Source organism: Sorex araneus, chromosome 1, assembly GCF_027595985.1.
Source record: "Sorex araneus isolate mSorAra2 chromosome 1, mSorAra2.pri, whole genome shotgun sequence".
Taxonomy (NCBI): domain Eukaryota; kingdom Metazoa; phylum Chordata; class Mammalia; order Eulipotyphla; family Soricidae; genus Sorex; species Sorex araneus.
In genome coordinates this window covers 2,447,647-2,463,852 of record NC_073302.1, presented here as the reverse complement: position 1 = coordinate 2,463,852, position 16,206 = coordinate 2,447,647, and the positions used below count along the sequence as shown (strand labels likewise).

Genomic DNA, 16,206 nt, shown 5'->3' with positions numbered 1-16,206 from the left:
TTCTCCTGCTCTGGCTCTCCTACCGGGACTCCCGGCTTCTCCACCCCCCACCCCGGTTCAAACAGGAGACAAACGCTCGAGCACCCGGTACAGGATGCACAGCTGCTCCGTGACTTCGAGGAAGCCTAGTGTGTGACCTGCCGTCAGCGTGTCACGAGGACCACAGCCTGCTTCTCTCTGGATGCGGAGGAACCGGGCTGTCCAGGACAGCCCCACGGCCGGCCCAGCCGCCCCGGGAACCCTCAGAGATGCCCAGGCGGGTGCCCTGCGACGCGGGCTGGAGAGACCCGGGCTGGGCTGGCCAAGACGGCAGGCGCGTGTTCACCTCTCCAGAATCAAGCAGCGACAACGACAAGTGGTGCCACTCTCGGCAGCCGGGGGCACGGGACCCCTCTGTGCCCCCTCCCTTCGCTCAGAAGGAAGCCGGCCGCGACGTCCCGCCCGTCCCGCTGTCTCGTTCACCTCCGTCACCCCTCGTCGGCTGCTGTATTAATGCTTATTATTCTTTAATGACGCCTGTTTGTAAATAGCAAGACGGGATGCAATTAAGCCATGAGAGGCTAAATAAACACACACACTAATTAGGATCTTTACAAGAGATTTTTCCCCCCTTCGTCAAGTATAGACTGGAATTTACCTTTCATTAATCTAACTTAATTGCTATGGTGCGCCAATAAAGAGTCAACACAAATTAAGTGCTCTAAATGATTTCCCCACCTCCAGGGCGAGAAGCGATCCTTCCTCAGGGTAACGGGACGCGTTTCCCGAGTGACGGCGGGGTGACGAGCTCGAGGTCACGGGCCTCCCGTCAGCTCCCGGGGCGCTCCTTCCCCGCGCCCACCTGCCAGCTTCCTGCCGCTGGTTCCGAGGGGGGCGAGGCAGAGGCGGGTGCCCGTCGGTGCCTCCACGCCCGCTCTGAGAATAATGCCCAGGCACACTTGCTTTCAGCACGCAGGGAGATATTTTGGGACGAGAGGGACAGCTGCTATTTACAGGAAAAGGGAAGTTCTCAGTGTTTTAACCTTTGATTGAGAAGGTGTGAAAGAGTAGATACGTTTGGCAGCCGAAACAGCTCTGACGGCGTGTCAACGGGAGCTCTGCTTGCAGGGCGCCCGGCACCCAGCTCTCGGTTCCTTCCACCAACGCTGACTCGGCTCGTGGGTCCCGGGAAACCGGCACTGGCCGAGGGGCTTCTGCTCCCGCACTGGCCCCGCCTGCGCTGCCCCATCCTCCCTGCAGACGGAGGCCCCGGCTCCAGCCACCCCGCTTCCTTCCCCCGGGGGCCGGCCGTGTGACGGGTGTGCAGGCTGCAGCCCCGACAAAGCCAGGTCCCGAGAGGTCCAGGATGGCAAGAGGAGAGTCCACGGGGAAGGGAAGGGGCGACGGACAGACCCTCACCGGCTCTCGGGTCCCTGACGCCGCGGTCAGTCCGGGGGACTTTCTCCATGACAGTGTTCGTTCCATGGAGAAGCGTCCTGGGGGCAGGCAAGTCTGGCAGGGAAACTGCCCACACGGGCTTCTGCCTGGAGACCCTGGGGGTCCCCGGTCTATCGGGGGCTCGGAACCCACTCTGCTCTGTGCAGCCGGCCAGTGCGCCCCCAAATCTTGAGGTGCGGCTAACGTACCCGCAAACAGCCTAGGAACTCTGCTCTGGGGACCGGCGTTAGCTGGGTGCCCAGAGGGAGAACCGGCTCAGTCCCACCTGCAGCCCAGGCACACCTCACGCCCACCCCCACCCCGAGCCTGGAGCCCACCGGCCCCGGGCTCACACCCAGATACCCACAGAGGTGCCAAGGACCGACGGGGGCTCCCTGACAGCTGTGGGCAAACAATCTACCAAGTCTAGGACAGCTAATTGCTTCCTGTTCAGGAACTTCCAAAGGTTCACTCTCAAATCCGTGTTTTATGGTTCCATTCTAAGTCTCTGCAAATCCCCGTCTACCAGCATCAGAGACAGGCCTCGCTTAATCACGCTGGTAGATCATATATAAAAACAAAACAGAGCTTCAAAAAAATCATTCTGTGTTAGCGAGCAGATGTCTAGCCCATTTGCAATTAATACGACCCACTTCCATACAATCAGACTGCTTAAAATTCCTGGAACAAGATGTAAAAGTTAAGATGCAAATGTTCTGATTTTAATGAGAATGAATGGAAACTATGAAGCCCTCTCTCCCTTTGAGAGTAGGTACAATCTACAGATAAGTCCCAGCCGCGCACTAAATTTATCAACAAAACAATCATTTGATAAAACCCAGGCGAGAAGGAAATAGGGCGAAAACCAGAAATGCAGTCAGAAAGTATTTGTGTGATCGGACCCCGTGTTCTTTCTGGAGCCCGAAGGATCAACGGGTGGATGCCGGCTACCCGCCGGGCCAGGGGCGCTTGGGCCTGCATTCCTGGGGTCCCCCAAGGGCGGGGGGCAAGACCAGGACTGGAAGCTGCCTGGATCCCACCCAGCTCTGCTGGGCAGCGTGACCTTGAATGACCTCCTGGACCTCTGAGCCTCAGTCTTCCCCGCTGAGAACAGGGACCGGCCTGCCCGGGAGGGTGGGCACAGCCCCGGGACAGAGCGACACTTCGGGAGGAGGAACTTGTGCAGGCATCGGAAGGAACCCGAGGCGGGATTAGTGGGAAGGAACTCAGGTGGGATTAGCGGGAAGGAACCCGGGGAAGGAACCCGAGGCGGGATTAGTGGGAAGGAACCCGAGGCGGGATTAACTGGAGCCGACTGCAGGACCAACGGACAGACGCCGGGACTGCCAGGAGAGAGCAGCCCCCGGGAGCCCCCCTGAGCTCAGGCCCCAGCCCTGCGGAGGGGGACAAGTGGCCCAAGCCGAGCAAGAACGGGGACGCAAAGGAAACAGTGGGTCTCCCCCTGACTGCTGGGCCGCTCGGCCCGGGAGAAACCTGAGCTGTGTGTGGCTTAGCGCCCAGGACAGTCAGAGTGTCGGACGACGTCAGTCCCCTGCGGTACACCCACACGGCTATTTTAGGGGCCCTGGGGGAGTGGGGAGCCCACCGGGGCCATGCACAGGGTGCCTGGGACCCCCGGCTTGGCCAGGGGGTCAACGCTTGGGGGTAGCAGGCCAGCTGCTGGCAGTGCTGGGGTTGCTGGGGGCGGGGCGGGGGTTACTTCTGGGCCGTCCAGGGCCGGAGTCACTCCTGGGTCCCCGAGCACTCGGCCCCGACCCGGAGCTGCCCGCCTCTGTTTGCACGACTTTAAAATATGCTCAGTCTCGCCGATGACCTATTCCTCGAGAACGTGACATTTGTGTGCCAGAGGGGGACGCCGCAGGCTGAGGCCCACCCAGACGCTCCCCGCTCGTCCCTGAGCCCCGCCCGCCGTTCCCAACGCTCTGCGCCCTTTGCTTGCTCTCTGCCTTCTTCCTCCAACAGCCCGCCCCGGCACGCACCGGCTCTGCGTTCTTTAAACACGGACGAGGAGCAGAGCGGCCCCCGGCAGCTGCACCGAGGTGCACCCACCTGCACCCCTGCGCGCGCACGCGAGGCTAGAACCAGCACGTCCCGCCTCCACTCGGGCCGAGATGAGTTCACTCTCATGCGTCCCGACCCTGGGTGCCAGCAGACAGGGCCCCTCGGACACCCCCGGAGCCCTTTGCGACCGCCCTGGCCCACGGCACCCTGTGTGCGGCCGGGGTGTGCGGCCGGGGTCCCTCACCCGCAGAACACGTTGTTATGCTTTTCCCTTTTTGCCAACCTGGCACCTGAGAAACGGTACCCGGGAGCGGTCTGAATTTGCATGTCTCTAATTATGGGTGAGGTTGAACATCTTTTCAAGTCTAATTACCATTTCGAATTTTTTTTTTTGGGGGGGGTGTTTGAATGGTCTGTTTCTTCCCTTCCGAACCTGCTTTTGGTCTCTGCATTTACTTAGGAAGATTTAAAACAGTCTCAGAGCTACGGGCCCCGTCTCTGTGCTGCAAACGTGCGTCCCCAGCTTGCCAGTGGTCCTGTGCGTTTCCGTCGTTTCGGCTTTCTACACGCGTCTCTGACTGAGGCCAGATTGATTCGAAACGGTTCCCGAACCAGAGATCTCATTTCCTAGTACGCGTGTCCATTGCTAGTCTGATTTATTCGACTACCCCGGCGTCTGCCCGTAAGCCCCAACATCACGGCGCGGTACTTCCAGACGCAGAGCATGTGTGTTGATTACTTTCGGGGGTGCTCGGGGTTCACTCCCTGAACTGCGTGCACAGCCACGGCCCGAGCGCCGGCAGGACAGACACGAAGACCAGCGGCTCGTTTGGCTTCCGCCTCTCCCTGGTGCTCGCCACCTGAGCCTTCCTCCGTGCGAGCCCCCGCGCCCCCCAGCCTCCCCCTGGCCTCAGCTCCCCTTTGTCTCTGCCTCACGACCGTCAGGTCCAGCGCGGCGGCGACTGGCCCCGGCTGAAACCCGCCCCCCACCGTCGGGTGAGGGTCATCGGCTGCCGACTCCTCGCAGGGCAGCGGCAGAGACGCCCGGTTCTGCTCCCCCAGGCTGGGACACTGGGGAAAACAGATCCTGGACAGACTTTTTACTGCGGGTGGTGGAGGGGCTCAGCTGTGCTCAGAGCAGTGCTCGGGGCACCCGAGCTGCGGGACTGAACTCGGGGCTCCCACATGCAACGCCTGAGCCAGCTCACACTTGCTTTGAAAACGCTTCCCCACCACTGCTTCAGACACCGTCTTGTTTTCGTTTGGGGACCACACCCAGCGATGCTCAGAGGTTACTCCTGGCTCTGTGCTCAGGAATCACTCCTGGCGGGGCTTGGGGAACCAGACGGGATGCCGGGGATCGAATCTTGTTGGCTGCATGGAAGCCCTACCCACTAGGCTATCTCTCTGGCCCCCACACACTGTTTTGTTGAGCACATGATTTGCCTTTTGTTCCTTCTGGGAAGCCTTGGGAATTTTTCCTCTCTTCTTTGAGTCTGACTATATACCTGGGGTGCTGCTGTGTCCGTGAGCTGCTCAGTGCACTGACCGTTCATTTCTGGAAGTTTCTCTCAGGTGAGATTTACACGTTAGTTCTGTTGGACAGTTTGGTTCTTCCTCGTGACTTAAGAGACTCCACTCCACTGGATGTTTCTGCTTGGCTGTGTTCGGCTCTGGTCGTGTTCTCTTGCATCTGGTTTACTTCTTTTGTTCATGCTCTTGGTTTTTTCCCAGTCCTTTTAAAATACCCTTTACTAAATTTCATTTGAATCTATTTTTCCTCGGTTATCTTGGATCTCAGCTTTAATTCAGAAAACAAAAAACATAAAACAAACCCCAATCCAGCTTGTTATTTACTTCCTCATATATGCAGTCGATTCTTGCTCTGTTTTGCCCTTTTGTTTTTTGACGTCTGATTCAAAGATTTTCCCTCCCCTCTTTCCAAGTGCTTGAGGACATCAGAATTAGTTAGGAGTGCTGTACGAGGGTTTTTCCCCCCGCTTTGTTTTGTTCCTTTGTTCCACAGAGGTGTTTCTCCTTCAACATTTCATTATGAAAGTCCTCGAACACTCAGAAAGTTGAAAGCACGTTACTGCGCCCACCCTGTTCCCCCGGGCCAGGCTCTGCGCCGCCACGGCTCGGCCTGACACGCCTCACCGCGTCACCCACCCTTCCACGGGGCTCGTTTTTTATTTCGGAGGCATCTTATTTTGAGACAGTTGAAAATCGCAAGTATTAATACAGCGAGAATTAATTTTTTTTGGGGGGGTGTGTTTGAATGGTCTGTTTCTTCCCTTCCGAACCTGCTTTTGGTCTCTGCATTTACTTAGGAAGATTTAAAACAGTCTCAGAGCTATGGGCCCCGTCTCTGAGCCGCAAGTGTGCACTGAAGTACTAAGGGAAGCACCGCAGTACAGAGTTCACTGTTCACTGAATTATTTTTGGAGGTAAAATGCGGCTGAGGGGAACACACAGCGCCCTTGGGTGCTCTGGTCCCTGCCGCGCACGCACAGGGGCCTCACCCCATGCACTGTCCTCCCCGACCTCAGCCAGGCGTGGGGCTGTTCTAGAACCCTCCGGAACAACACAGCGCCCAGAGCGCTGCCGCATTCCCTTCTGTACTCGGGACTCTCGGTCTTCTGGCCGGGATGGACCTGGGGCTTTATCTGCGCTTGTTCTGCAGTTTGGAAGAACATTCGGATCCTTCTGACTGTAAATACTTTCAGAAATAAAGTTTCTTTAACTCACCCTGCTTTTATTACCTACTAGCCTTCTGCACTCCTTTTTGGTTTTGGGCCCCCCGGGCTCCAGAACTACCCCTAGCTCTGTGCTCGGGTCACTTCTGGTAGCTGCGGCGTCCGACTCGGGCCTGCAAGCAAACCTCACGCCTGAGACCTCAGCCCCGCGCCCGAGCTGGGCTGGAGCGCGGCCGTCTCACCCCGTCTCCAGCCTGTGAAATTCAGGCCACGTCCAAATCTTTCCGATCGTTCAGAAACGTTCGAGCCGGGGGGTGGTTTGTTGGAAATGGGGCTCAGACCAAGCTGACGAGACTCTCTGGGTGTTAAGTTAAAAGAAATTATAGGGGCTGGAGCGATAGCACAGCGGGTAGGGCGTTTGCCTTGCACGCAGCCGACCCGGGTTCTAATCCCAGCATCCCATATGGTCCCCTGAGCACCGCCAGGGGTAATTCCTGAGTGAAGAGCCAGGAGTAACTCCTGTGCATCGCCGGGTGTGACCCAAAAACCAAAAAAAAAAAAAAAAAAAAAAAAAAAAGAAATTATATTAGGTTAAAGCCCACTCTTGACCTTTGTAACCTCGCTTTGTTCTGCTTCTGTAACCGTGCTTATGCCCCTGAACTGTATATAATAATGTACTATGCTTGGGCCCTGTCACATACATCCTGACATCTGCCTGTCGGTTGGGCTGGGATTCACGTATGTGCCTAAAAGATAGGGACCCGCTCACAGAAGGAGTTGCTGAGAACAAGGAGCCCAGATAGTGACTCTGGTCCCACGGCCCCTGACGCAGAGCCCAGATAGTAGTGACCCCGGTCCCACGGCTCTACAGATAGTAGCTCCTGACGCAGGGCAAAGATAATGGCTTCGGACACGCGGATCCCGAGACAGTGGCTCCGGACGAGGCTCCGTGACTACGTGACTGGCCCAGAGGACTCAGCCCTATAAAAGGCTGCCCTAACTAGCACAGACCGCGGCATCCACCTGGGTGCAGCCCCAGCATGTTGGTCTGAATAAACCTTTCCCTTGCAAGAGACTGCCCGGCTAGCTCGTCTCTCTTCCTTGCAGCTCCGGTCCCAACATGGGTGCCTGTAACGAGCGTTTCTGGAGTCCCTGGCCCCCCGCTACCCCCCGCCACGCCACACGCGCCTCACCTTGGCGCGTCCCGCAGGGCGAGCGTGCAAACGCGGCGTCCTTGCCACTGATACCTGCGTCGCCCCACGTGCTGGGCCCACAGCATGTCTCCGCAGCCCGGAGGGCGTGTGTGGGCCCCGGCGAGGGCCTGGCCCTGTCACCCGAGCAGAAAGAAGCAGGATCGCGTTGGGCGCCCGAGGACAGCGCCCGGCCCCTGCCGCTGTGAGGGCCCCAGTGAGGGGGTCTGGGACCCGGGGCCAGGCCGTTCCTGGGAGCAACTGGGCCAGGGAGCTAGTAAGCGGGAGGGGCGCTTGCCTTACACACGGCCCGCCTCCCCACGGGCCCCGAGTCCCACCAGGACTGGCCCCTGAGTACTGAGCCAGGAGTCAGGCCTGAGCACCACCAGGTGTGGGCAAAAAGCAAACAAAAAAATACTAGATGGGACTTTTATTTATTTATTTTATTTTATTCTTTTGCTTTTTGGGTCACACCCGGCGATGCACAGGGGTTACTCCTGGCTCTGCACTCAGGAATTATCCCTGGCGGTGCTCAGGGGACCATTTGGGTTGCTGGGATTCGAACCCGGGTCGGCTGCGTGCAAGGCAAACGCCCTCCCCGCTGTGCTGTCGCTCCAGCCCCCTAGATGGGACTTTAAAAAAAAGCCATGTCTTTGGAATCAGGAATCAGGGTTGATAAAAATGCTTTTTTATTGTGTCAAAAAATGAAAAACTATAAAAACTGGGTTTGCTTGTTCCCCTCATCCAACGAGCAAAGGGCAAACGAGGCCTTCGAGTGACTGTGGTCACTCACTGCCACGCGCCAATGGCCACAGTAAAGCAGGGCCTGCGGCTGCAGCGACGGCTGCAGAGTCCAGAGGCCCACGGGGGCTGGAGCTGACGGGTCCGAGTCCCCAAGGGCACGTCCTGCCTCGTCTGGGAGAAGCTTCCACCGCCTCAGAGCTCCCGGGGACGTGTGACCCGGCACGTGACCACCTGTGACCTCCTCAGCACCGTCCCGGGAATGCAGCCCTGCACCCCGAAGGCCGGATGTCGCCACCCTGGCCGTGAGTCTGGGGCCGGGGGGGTCTGGCCTGTCCACTGCAGGGTGCAAAAGTGGCACCACCCCCCGATTTGTGGCAACTGAAAATTCTTCTAGAATGTCCCCTGAAAGGCAAAACCACCTTCCGTGCAGACCCGCCGCCCAAGCCCAGCCTCCTCCTGGGAACGGCGCCAAGGAAAACTAGCCCCAGGCGTGAAGAACAGGGACAAAGATGGCTCAGAATAGACCGTTCCTCACACCGGGAGAAAAACAGAAGCAAATCAAATGACCGTGGACGGAAAAAGCAGATAATGAAATTAGGGTATAGCCATGTCGCGGAATGTACATATCAGCAAACCGAGTAAGCGACAGGTAAAACAACCACGCGAACAAAATTTAATCAAAAAAAAAAAAATTCCCACAACTACCACGGAATGAAAACTGTTTTTTGGCAGGTGGCATCCACACGAACTTGTTTTGGGTCACACCCAGCGATGCTCAGGGGTCACTCCTGGCTCTGCACTCAGGAGTCACTCCTGCCGGTGCTCGGGGGGACCCTATGGGATGCTGGGAATCGAACCCGAGTCGACCGCGTGCAAGGCCAACGCCCTCCCGGCTGTGCTCCAGCCCTCATGTGAACTTGTTAACTTTAAAACCACGGTGGAGCCAGAAACCTGAAGACGCTGTTTCTGAGGCGTTTCTGACAGGTGGTAGACCCCGCCCTGAGGGGAGGGAGGGCACCCCTGGGGCGAGGTGCCGAGCCTTCAGCCCCGAGGAGACAAGCGAGTGAGATGGGGCAGCGGGCAGGGGCCCCGGCTGACCTGGGGTCTGGAGCTGGGGGGTGACCCCTGTGCTTCCTTATTTGTTCTGGGGCCACACGCAGCGGTGCTCAGGGGCCACCTGCTCCTGGGGTGCCGGGATGGAGCCAGGGGTGGCGCGTGCGAGGCAGGCGCCCTCCCGCCCGGGTGTCTGTCTGGAGCCCAGCTCATGCCCGCTGCACCGAGCTCGGGGGAGGGCACCGACGGCGCTGGGCGAGCCTGGATGGTCCCCCCGGGGCTGGACCCACCCGGACGGCCCCCGGGGCTGCGAGGCGGCAGTGACGCTCGTGGCTGTCAGAATCTGCCCTGTGGGCCAGCCGAGGCCAGGACAGTGTCCCTGGGGCTGCGGCCAGGAAACTTCACCCCGGGGCCCTGGTGCCTGTCCGGCCCGTCAGGCCGAGGGCGACGGAGCCAGAGGGACGGTCAGAGCCGATGAGAGGGAGCTGTGGCCGCGCCCACCTGCGCCCCAGCGCCCGGGGCTCGGGGGCGTGAAAGGAGACGGTGTCTGAAGAGCCCGAGGAAAGCGAGGGCCTCTGGCCGGGGCACGGGTGGGTCACTAGCGTGTGCGGGAGGGGCAGGGGCCAGCTGGGCGCCTCCCGGACACGGGCACCGTCAGGAGGGCGGGGCAGGGACGCGGTGGCCGGAGTCTCCCCCCCCCCATGCTCAGACCCAGCGGCCCCCTCAGAAATTAGCGATTAATATTGTGAATGCCGAAAGCAGCCAGCTGCTCGCTCCGTCTCTGACTCAGGATCCAACAATATTTTGACTGTTGGGAGGAAATTAATAATGGGATGTTAGGCGGGAGATGAGCTGAAACTAAATATCAACAGAGTCAGATGTATTTCGGGAGGGTGAGCGCATCCCCTCGGGGCGGAGTGAGAGGCACATGGGGGCCCCGCGTCAGCGCCTGCGGGGGCTGGGGGAGAAGGAGCATGCCCCCGGCACCTGGCCCGCCCCGTCCCCGCTCTCCGGGCCGGGCCAGCGCCGAGGGGCACACGGACCTCAGCCCCAGCGTCCAGCCTTTCGGGCCCACCTTGGTGCTCGCTCTCTGCTTCGAGACGTGAAGCGCCGAGGGGAAGGTGGGTGCCAGCCCGGCTCACGCGGCGGGGCCGGTGGCCGGCAGGGGCTGCGCTCTAGGGCCCAGCCACGCCGCTGCCCTCCCCTGCAGGCCGTGGCCGCCGGGAGCCCCTCCGGACCCCCCCAGCAGCCAGAAGGGCCCGTCACAGGGGACTGGGGAGCGGGGAGGCAGACGCCAGGGCTGCTCAGGCGCCAGTTCAGCCCAGCTGATTCTTAGCAAAAAGCCTCGCCCAGTGCTCCCCTTCACACCCGGGCAGGGCCTTGTGCCTGGGGCTCCGGAGAACACGGGCCCCGAGGGACAAAGCCAGACCCCAAACCTGAGGACAGACAGTGGCAGGAGAAAGAAGAAACTGCAGGGATGGAGTGAAGAACAGTGGGGAAGGGAGCCGGCTGAAGGCAGTCCCTGAGCCCTCCAGGAGTGAGCCCTGAGCACTGAGCCGGTAGTGAGCCTGAGCACAGAGCCAGGAGTCAGCCCTGAGCACAGAGCCGGGAGTCAGCCCTGAGCACAGAGCTGGGAGAGCCAGGAGTGAGCTCTGAGCACAGAGCCAGGAGTCAGCCCTGAGCACTAGAGCCAGGAGTGAGCCCTGAGCACAGAGCCAGGAGTCAGCCCTGAGCACAGAGCCAGGAGTCAGCCCTGAGCACAGAGCCAGGAGCAGAAACCCCCCAAAAGCTGCAGCGATGACGCAATGAGAGCAACTGCAGAAACTGAGAGCGGGGTGTCAGCACCGTCCGGGCAGGGTGGTGGGCGCTGCGTGTGCACAAACCAAAGCCCAGGAAGGAGCCGCGCAGGGCAGGGGCGTCTGGCGCCACCGGGGAGGGAACTTTCCTGCGTGTGCAAAGACAGCGGGCAGGGCGGTCACCGGGGGCGGAGCGGGCACTGCGCACTCTGAGGGGGACGGGCGCCAGGTCCCCTCGCAGGTCCCCAGGGGGCCGCCTGGCCCCCCCTCCCCATGCCTCAGGCCGTGTCTGGGCCCCGCCAGGCGCAGCAGGAAAGGGAACCAAGGCCCGCACCAGCCTCGTTCCTGCCCCACGGCGCCAGCAGCGGGATCTTGGCCGCCCCGTCCTACACGCGACCCCTCCCGCGGGACCCCTGGCTTGTTCCTCGCCCGCTGTGGGGGGCACCGGGGGCAGCACGGGCACGGCCCGTGAACTGTGGGTTCGGGAATCAGGCCCAAGCCAACGGCCGCTGCTGGGACGGGAGCAGAGACCAGGGACCCGCAGGCCCGAGGCACAGGGACGCGCTCGGCCTCGCTCGGGGAGGACGGGCCTCTGGGCGGGCTGGGACTCCCCCCCGCCGGGGCGCAGCGAGACATCAAAGGGCCCTTCAGGTGGAAGGGACTGCTGGCCCCGCCCGCCGCGCCCGCCGCCCTGCGCAGGAAATGGGCCGATGACCCGGGATGCCGCCAACAAGCCTATTTCTCCGGGACGCGCCCCTTTCGTCTTCATTAACTCCCCGGGCCCTGTCAGGTGCGCCGAGAGCAGGATTTATGTTCAGCCGCCGGCCGGAGAGGATCTTAAAATTTAGACAATCTGTTTGTTTAACGGAGGCAGAAATACTTCATGCTCGGGGAGACAGATACAAATCGTCTCCTCCGCGCGGCGGGCCGGGCCGTCATCTTCTTCACCGGGCTTCCTACCGGCGGCCATGTGCACGGACACCCCCGTTCTCGCCGGCACGGGGCCCCCGACGGCTGCCCTTGGTGAGAAGTGACCCCCACAGGCACACGCCAGCCCCGCTCGCCGGGGGCAGCTGGGACATCCACGGGGGGGTCCACGGGGGGTCCCGCGGCTTCCCTGATGCCCAGCCGGCCTTCGTGTCTCTCTCACCCCTGGCCCCCGGGAGCTGCTCCCGGCTCAGTGCTCAGGCCGGCCCGCCTGTGAAGGACTGTGGTAATCCGGCGCTCGCCCCTCCCCCCACACACTCTCCACGGTGGGCTCACGCGGAGACCACCCAGTTGGGGGACACGCGAAGCAGGTGGCTGGGCCAGTAAGGCCTCAGGCCGTGCCGACGGACGGTGCTCAGTGAGGCGCGTGTGGAGTGACAGGTGGACACGCCTGGCCGCTGGGGCCGTTGAACAGGCCGGCCACCTCCCCACAGCCCTGGGCAGTGCTGTGGCCAGCACTTAGGGGGCCCCGCAGGGTCACGGGGAGCCTGGAGAGTGCTCGGCCAGTCCAGCAGTGCTCAGGGACAACTCCTGGCTCTGTGCTCAGGAGAGGCCCCGGGAGGTCTCGGCAGGGCTGTGGCCGGGAAGGGGTCAGCAGGGTGCTCGCAGTGCCCGAGCCCCAGGGGGTCAGCGGGGTGCTCGCAGTGCCCGAGCCCCGGCACGCTCTCTGCCTCCCGTGCAGTACTCTCGGCCTGCGGAGGCAGCGATGAGCCGTCCGGTGGCCACCGCCTCCCCGCCACCCCGTGTCCCCAGCTCTGCTCTCCAGAACTCTCCAGAACTTCCTCCCACACGGCCCCTCGGACTCACCAGGAGCATGGCGGACGTCCCGTTGGGCCTGGATAAGTGGATGGACATTTCCGGAAACATCCTGTCAATGCGGCTGATCACGTCATCCACGTACCTGTGGAGAGAGGAGAGCCAGGTGAGGCAGGGGCTGCGCAATGCTCCCAGGGTGAGATGGGGGGCCGGAGTGCTCCCAGGGTGAGGTGGGAGGGGCCCGGAGTGCTCCCAGGGTGAGATGGGGGGGCCCAGAGTGCTCCCTGGGTGAGGTGGGAGGGGCCCGGAGTGCTCCTAGGGTGAGATGGGGGGGCCGGAGTGCTCCCAGGGTGAGATGGGCGGGGCCCGGAGCGCTCCCTGGGTGAGGTGGGAGGGGCCCGGAGTGCTCCCTGGGTGAGGTGGGAGGGGCCCGGAGTGCTCCCTGGGTGAGGTGGGAGGGGCCGGAGTGCTCCCAGGGTGAGATGGGAAGGGCCCGGAGTGCTCCTAACAGGTGAGACTGGGCCCTGGAGTGCTCCCTGCAGATGAGACAGGGCCTGAGTGCTCCTGACATGTGAGGTGGGGCCCCGAGTGCTCCCGTGAGGCTGTCTGGGTCATCTCTTCTGCCTGCTGTCTGGGATGCCAAAGAGAAAGTTTCCAGAAAGCATCACAGGGAGAGGTGACCGGCCTTCCCAGGACAGCTGACCTGGGTCCTGCCCACGCGGGAGCACCTGGTTTGAGGCAGGGATGGGGAACCTGCACGCCCACCCACCCGTGCCGCCCACCCCTCCTGGCATCACGGGCCGGGGGGGCCTGGCAGGGGGCCGGGGGGAGAGACAGCCGGGACTCAGGCTCGCGGGCATATTTTTTCGTTTCCTTCCCAACCAACGTGCTTTCAGATGAAGCTCAGGAAAGGAAAAAAAAAATCGCTGTGAAGATTTTACTCTGCCAAAAAGGAGCTTCGAGGAGCCAGGTTTCCTTCCACCCGCCTGACTCCAGCAGACGCAAACTTCCCTTTTCCAGGTGACATTTTGTACCTGCCCAAAAAGGAGAGACTCGGCTGCGTCTTCAGCGGAGGAAAACAGTGTCTGAACCCCAGAAGCTAAACCCAAACATTGCATTTCCAAACACAAGCCCAGCCGCGGCCCGGCAGAAGGAGCAGGGCCCCCCCACCGCGCACATGCCCCCCCCCCGAGCCACGGGCGCCCAATCACTCTCATCTCCACCTTGGGCGCCAGGCAGACACGCTCGGCGGCTGAGGCCGCGTGCAGAAAGACATTAATTCCGTGCCAAATTGAGCAGTGAGTCACAATTTGCACATATCTGTCGACCTGTTAGCGGGGTAATAACTCGGGGAGATTGCGGGTCCCGCTCGAGCGACAGGCCCTCCCACGGCCAAGAACGCCGCGCCTCTCCCGGCAGCGCGGGGCTCCGGCCAAGATGCCCCTGGAGCGGGGCTCGCCGGGTGCCGGGGGGCTGCGGGGAGTCCTCGAGGAGCGACCACAGACCCGTCCCCGCCCGTCCAGCCGCGAGCAGGGGGAGACGCGGGGCCTCTCTCCCGGCCTGACGGGCCCGCATGCCCCCTGGCTCCAGACCTTCGGGAAGACTCCGGCCTCTGTCGCCCCTGCAGGCTCGTGCACAGGCCAAGGAAGCGCTGTCCTCGCCATCAGGGGCCCGAGGGGGCCCCTCAGCGGGGGGGCTTCTCCCCACGGCCCCCGGGCCCCTCCGCCCGGCACATCCTGCTCCGGCCGGGGCTCTTATGGCTGCCCCCACCAGCATCTTTCGCAGTCCGGGTCTGACTGATGACATGTCCTCAGGAGGCCCCCCTGGGCCTGCCCCCTGCCCCCTGGACACGTCGTGTGGCCTCCATGTGTCTCCTGGCTGGGGGACGCTGAGGTCCAAGCCTGTCGTGCGCCCGCCTTCCTCAGGCACTTGCTGAGGGAGGGAGGGGGTGTTCCAGCCAGCCACAGAGAGAGTCCCCGTCAAGGAGTGCACCCAGCACAGCTGACCCGAGGGGTGGATGGGTCACCCACGGGCCCCGTGACCAGCTGAACCTCACCCACCAACCTCAAAGGAAGCCGGAGCCGCAGCCTGGCGGGCCGTGTGCGTGGACGGGCTTGCGGCTCCCACACGCCGGCCCTCAGCCCTCTGCCGAGCCCACGGACGCACGTGACCCGGACGGTCACCCAACAGAACGGGGACGCCGCTTCGAAAGCCGACCGGTCTCACAGAACGCGAATCCCCAGCTGCTGCACTCGGGACCCAGGGCGAACTACCGTGGTAGATGTTCTAAAATAGTCTGCCGGGCAGATGGCCCTGCGCGGACCCTCCTCAGAAGGGGAAAACCCGCCAGAAGCGCCTGGACGGCCGCCAGCCCCAGGAGCGCGGCACAGCGCGGCTGCAGCGCCTGCGCCCACCTGCGGGCGGCGTATTAATAGGCAGGCGGCTCGCCTCGAGAGGGGCCCCACCCGCCGAACTTGTTCCCGCCCGACCGAGGCAGCCGGAACTTCAGTCTCTGCACGGCGCCCAGGTGTGGCCGAGGCCAGCCTGTCCCCCCGAGCTGCCCCCTCTCCCTCGGCCTCCTCGCGCGAGTGGCCGGAACAGAGGCGTCCACGGGAGCCGCGCTCCGAGCTGCGGACAATGAGTCTGTGCACCCCCCCCCACTGGCCTCGGCGAGGGCGCCAGGGGCCGCAGCAGGCCCCGGCGGGGGCACAGGGGCTGCCAAGGGGCCGCAGACTCGAGTGCAGCGTGTGTGGGGGTGTTTGCTGGGGCGCCGAGGGGTGGCAGGCCAGTCCCTGGGCCCGGCCCAGAGCCGGGAGAGCCCCACGGCCGCCCCTCCTGTCTCCGGGGGGGAAGCAGGAGGGAGCACCAGGGATGCGCCGTGCAGAGGGGGCCCACACCCGCCCGGGGAGCCCGAGCCAGCTGCGTCTCCGGCCCCACACTGTGTCTCCAACCCCCACTCCGCGTACCCCCCACTGCGTCTCTGCCCGCCCCCGCAGGCTTCCATCCACACCCCCTTTCAGCCCTCTCCAGCACTCCGGGAGAGGCCGGCGTCACCTGCCATCTCCCGGCCTTTGCACCCTTTGCAGAAGGGACAACTGCGGGGGTCCCTGGAGTGGTCAGCACCCCTGCCCAAGCCTCTGCAGGGGCGGCCTGCGGAGACTCAGCCCTGCGCCCGGCCCCGGGGGTCCGGCACTGTGAGGAGGGGCGGGAGGGGCTGGTGCCGCTGTTGCCCAAACTCGTCCCTCCTGGCATCACAGATTCACTCCAAGTTCCTGCGGGCCCCGGTTTCCCCTCAGCCGCTTAAATGATGCAGTTAAGCCCGGGGAGGAAGGAAGCCTCGTTCCCTCGGCAGCTGCCCCTCCGCCAGCCCCCACGCGCCCGAGAGAGAGAAACACCCAAACCAGAGGCTCCCCACTCAGCGCCGGGAAGGACCCGTGTCACCCTGGGTCGGGAAAGGGGACCCGGCTGCTGGAGGAGAGGCGGCCACGGCCGGGAAGGCAGCTCTGGCCCTGGCACGAGGGTGCTGCAACCCCCCCAGGAGACCCC

At 62.7% G+C, this 16,206-nt stretch overlaps 1 protein-coding gene across 1 annotated transcript in view; it reads right to left on the bottom strand.

The window, feature by feature from the left end:
* Positions 1-16,206, bottom strand: part of MED27 (mediator complex subunit 27) — a 116,638-nt gene that overhangs the window by 21,191 nt on the left and 79,241 nt on the right. Inside the window, exon 4 of the mRNA XM_004613264.2 lies at positions 12,712-12,805. Within this exon, the coding sequence (XP_004613321.1) occupies positions 12,712-12,805 (94 nt within the window). The remainder of the gene's footprint in view (positions 1-12,711; positions 12,806-16,206) is intronic.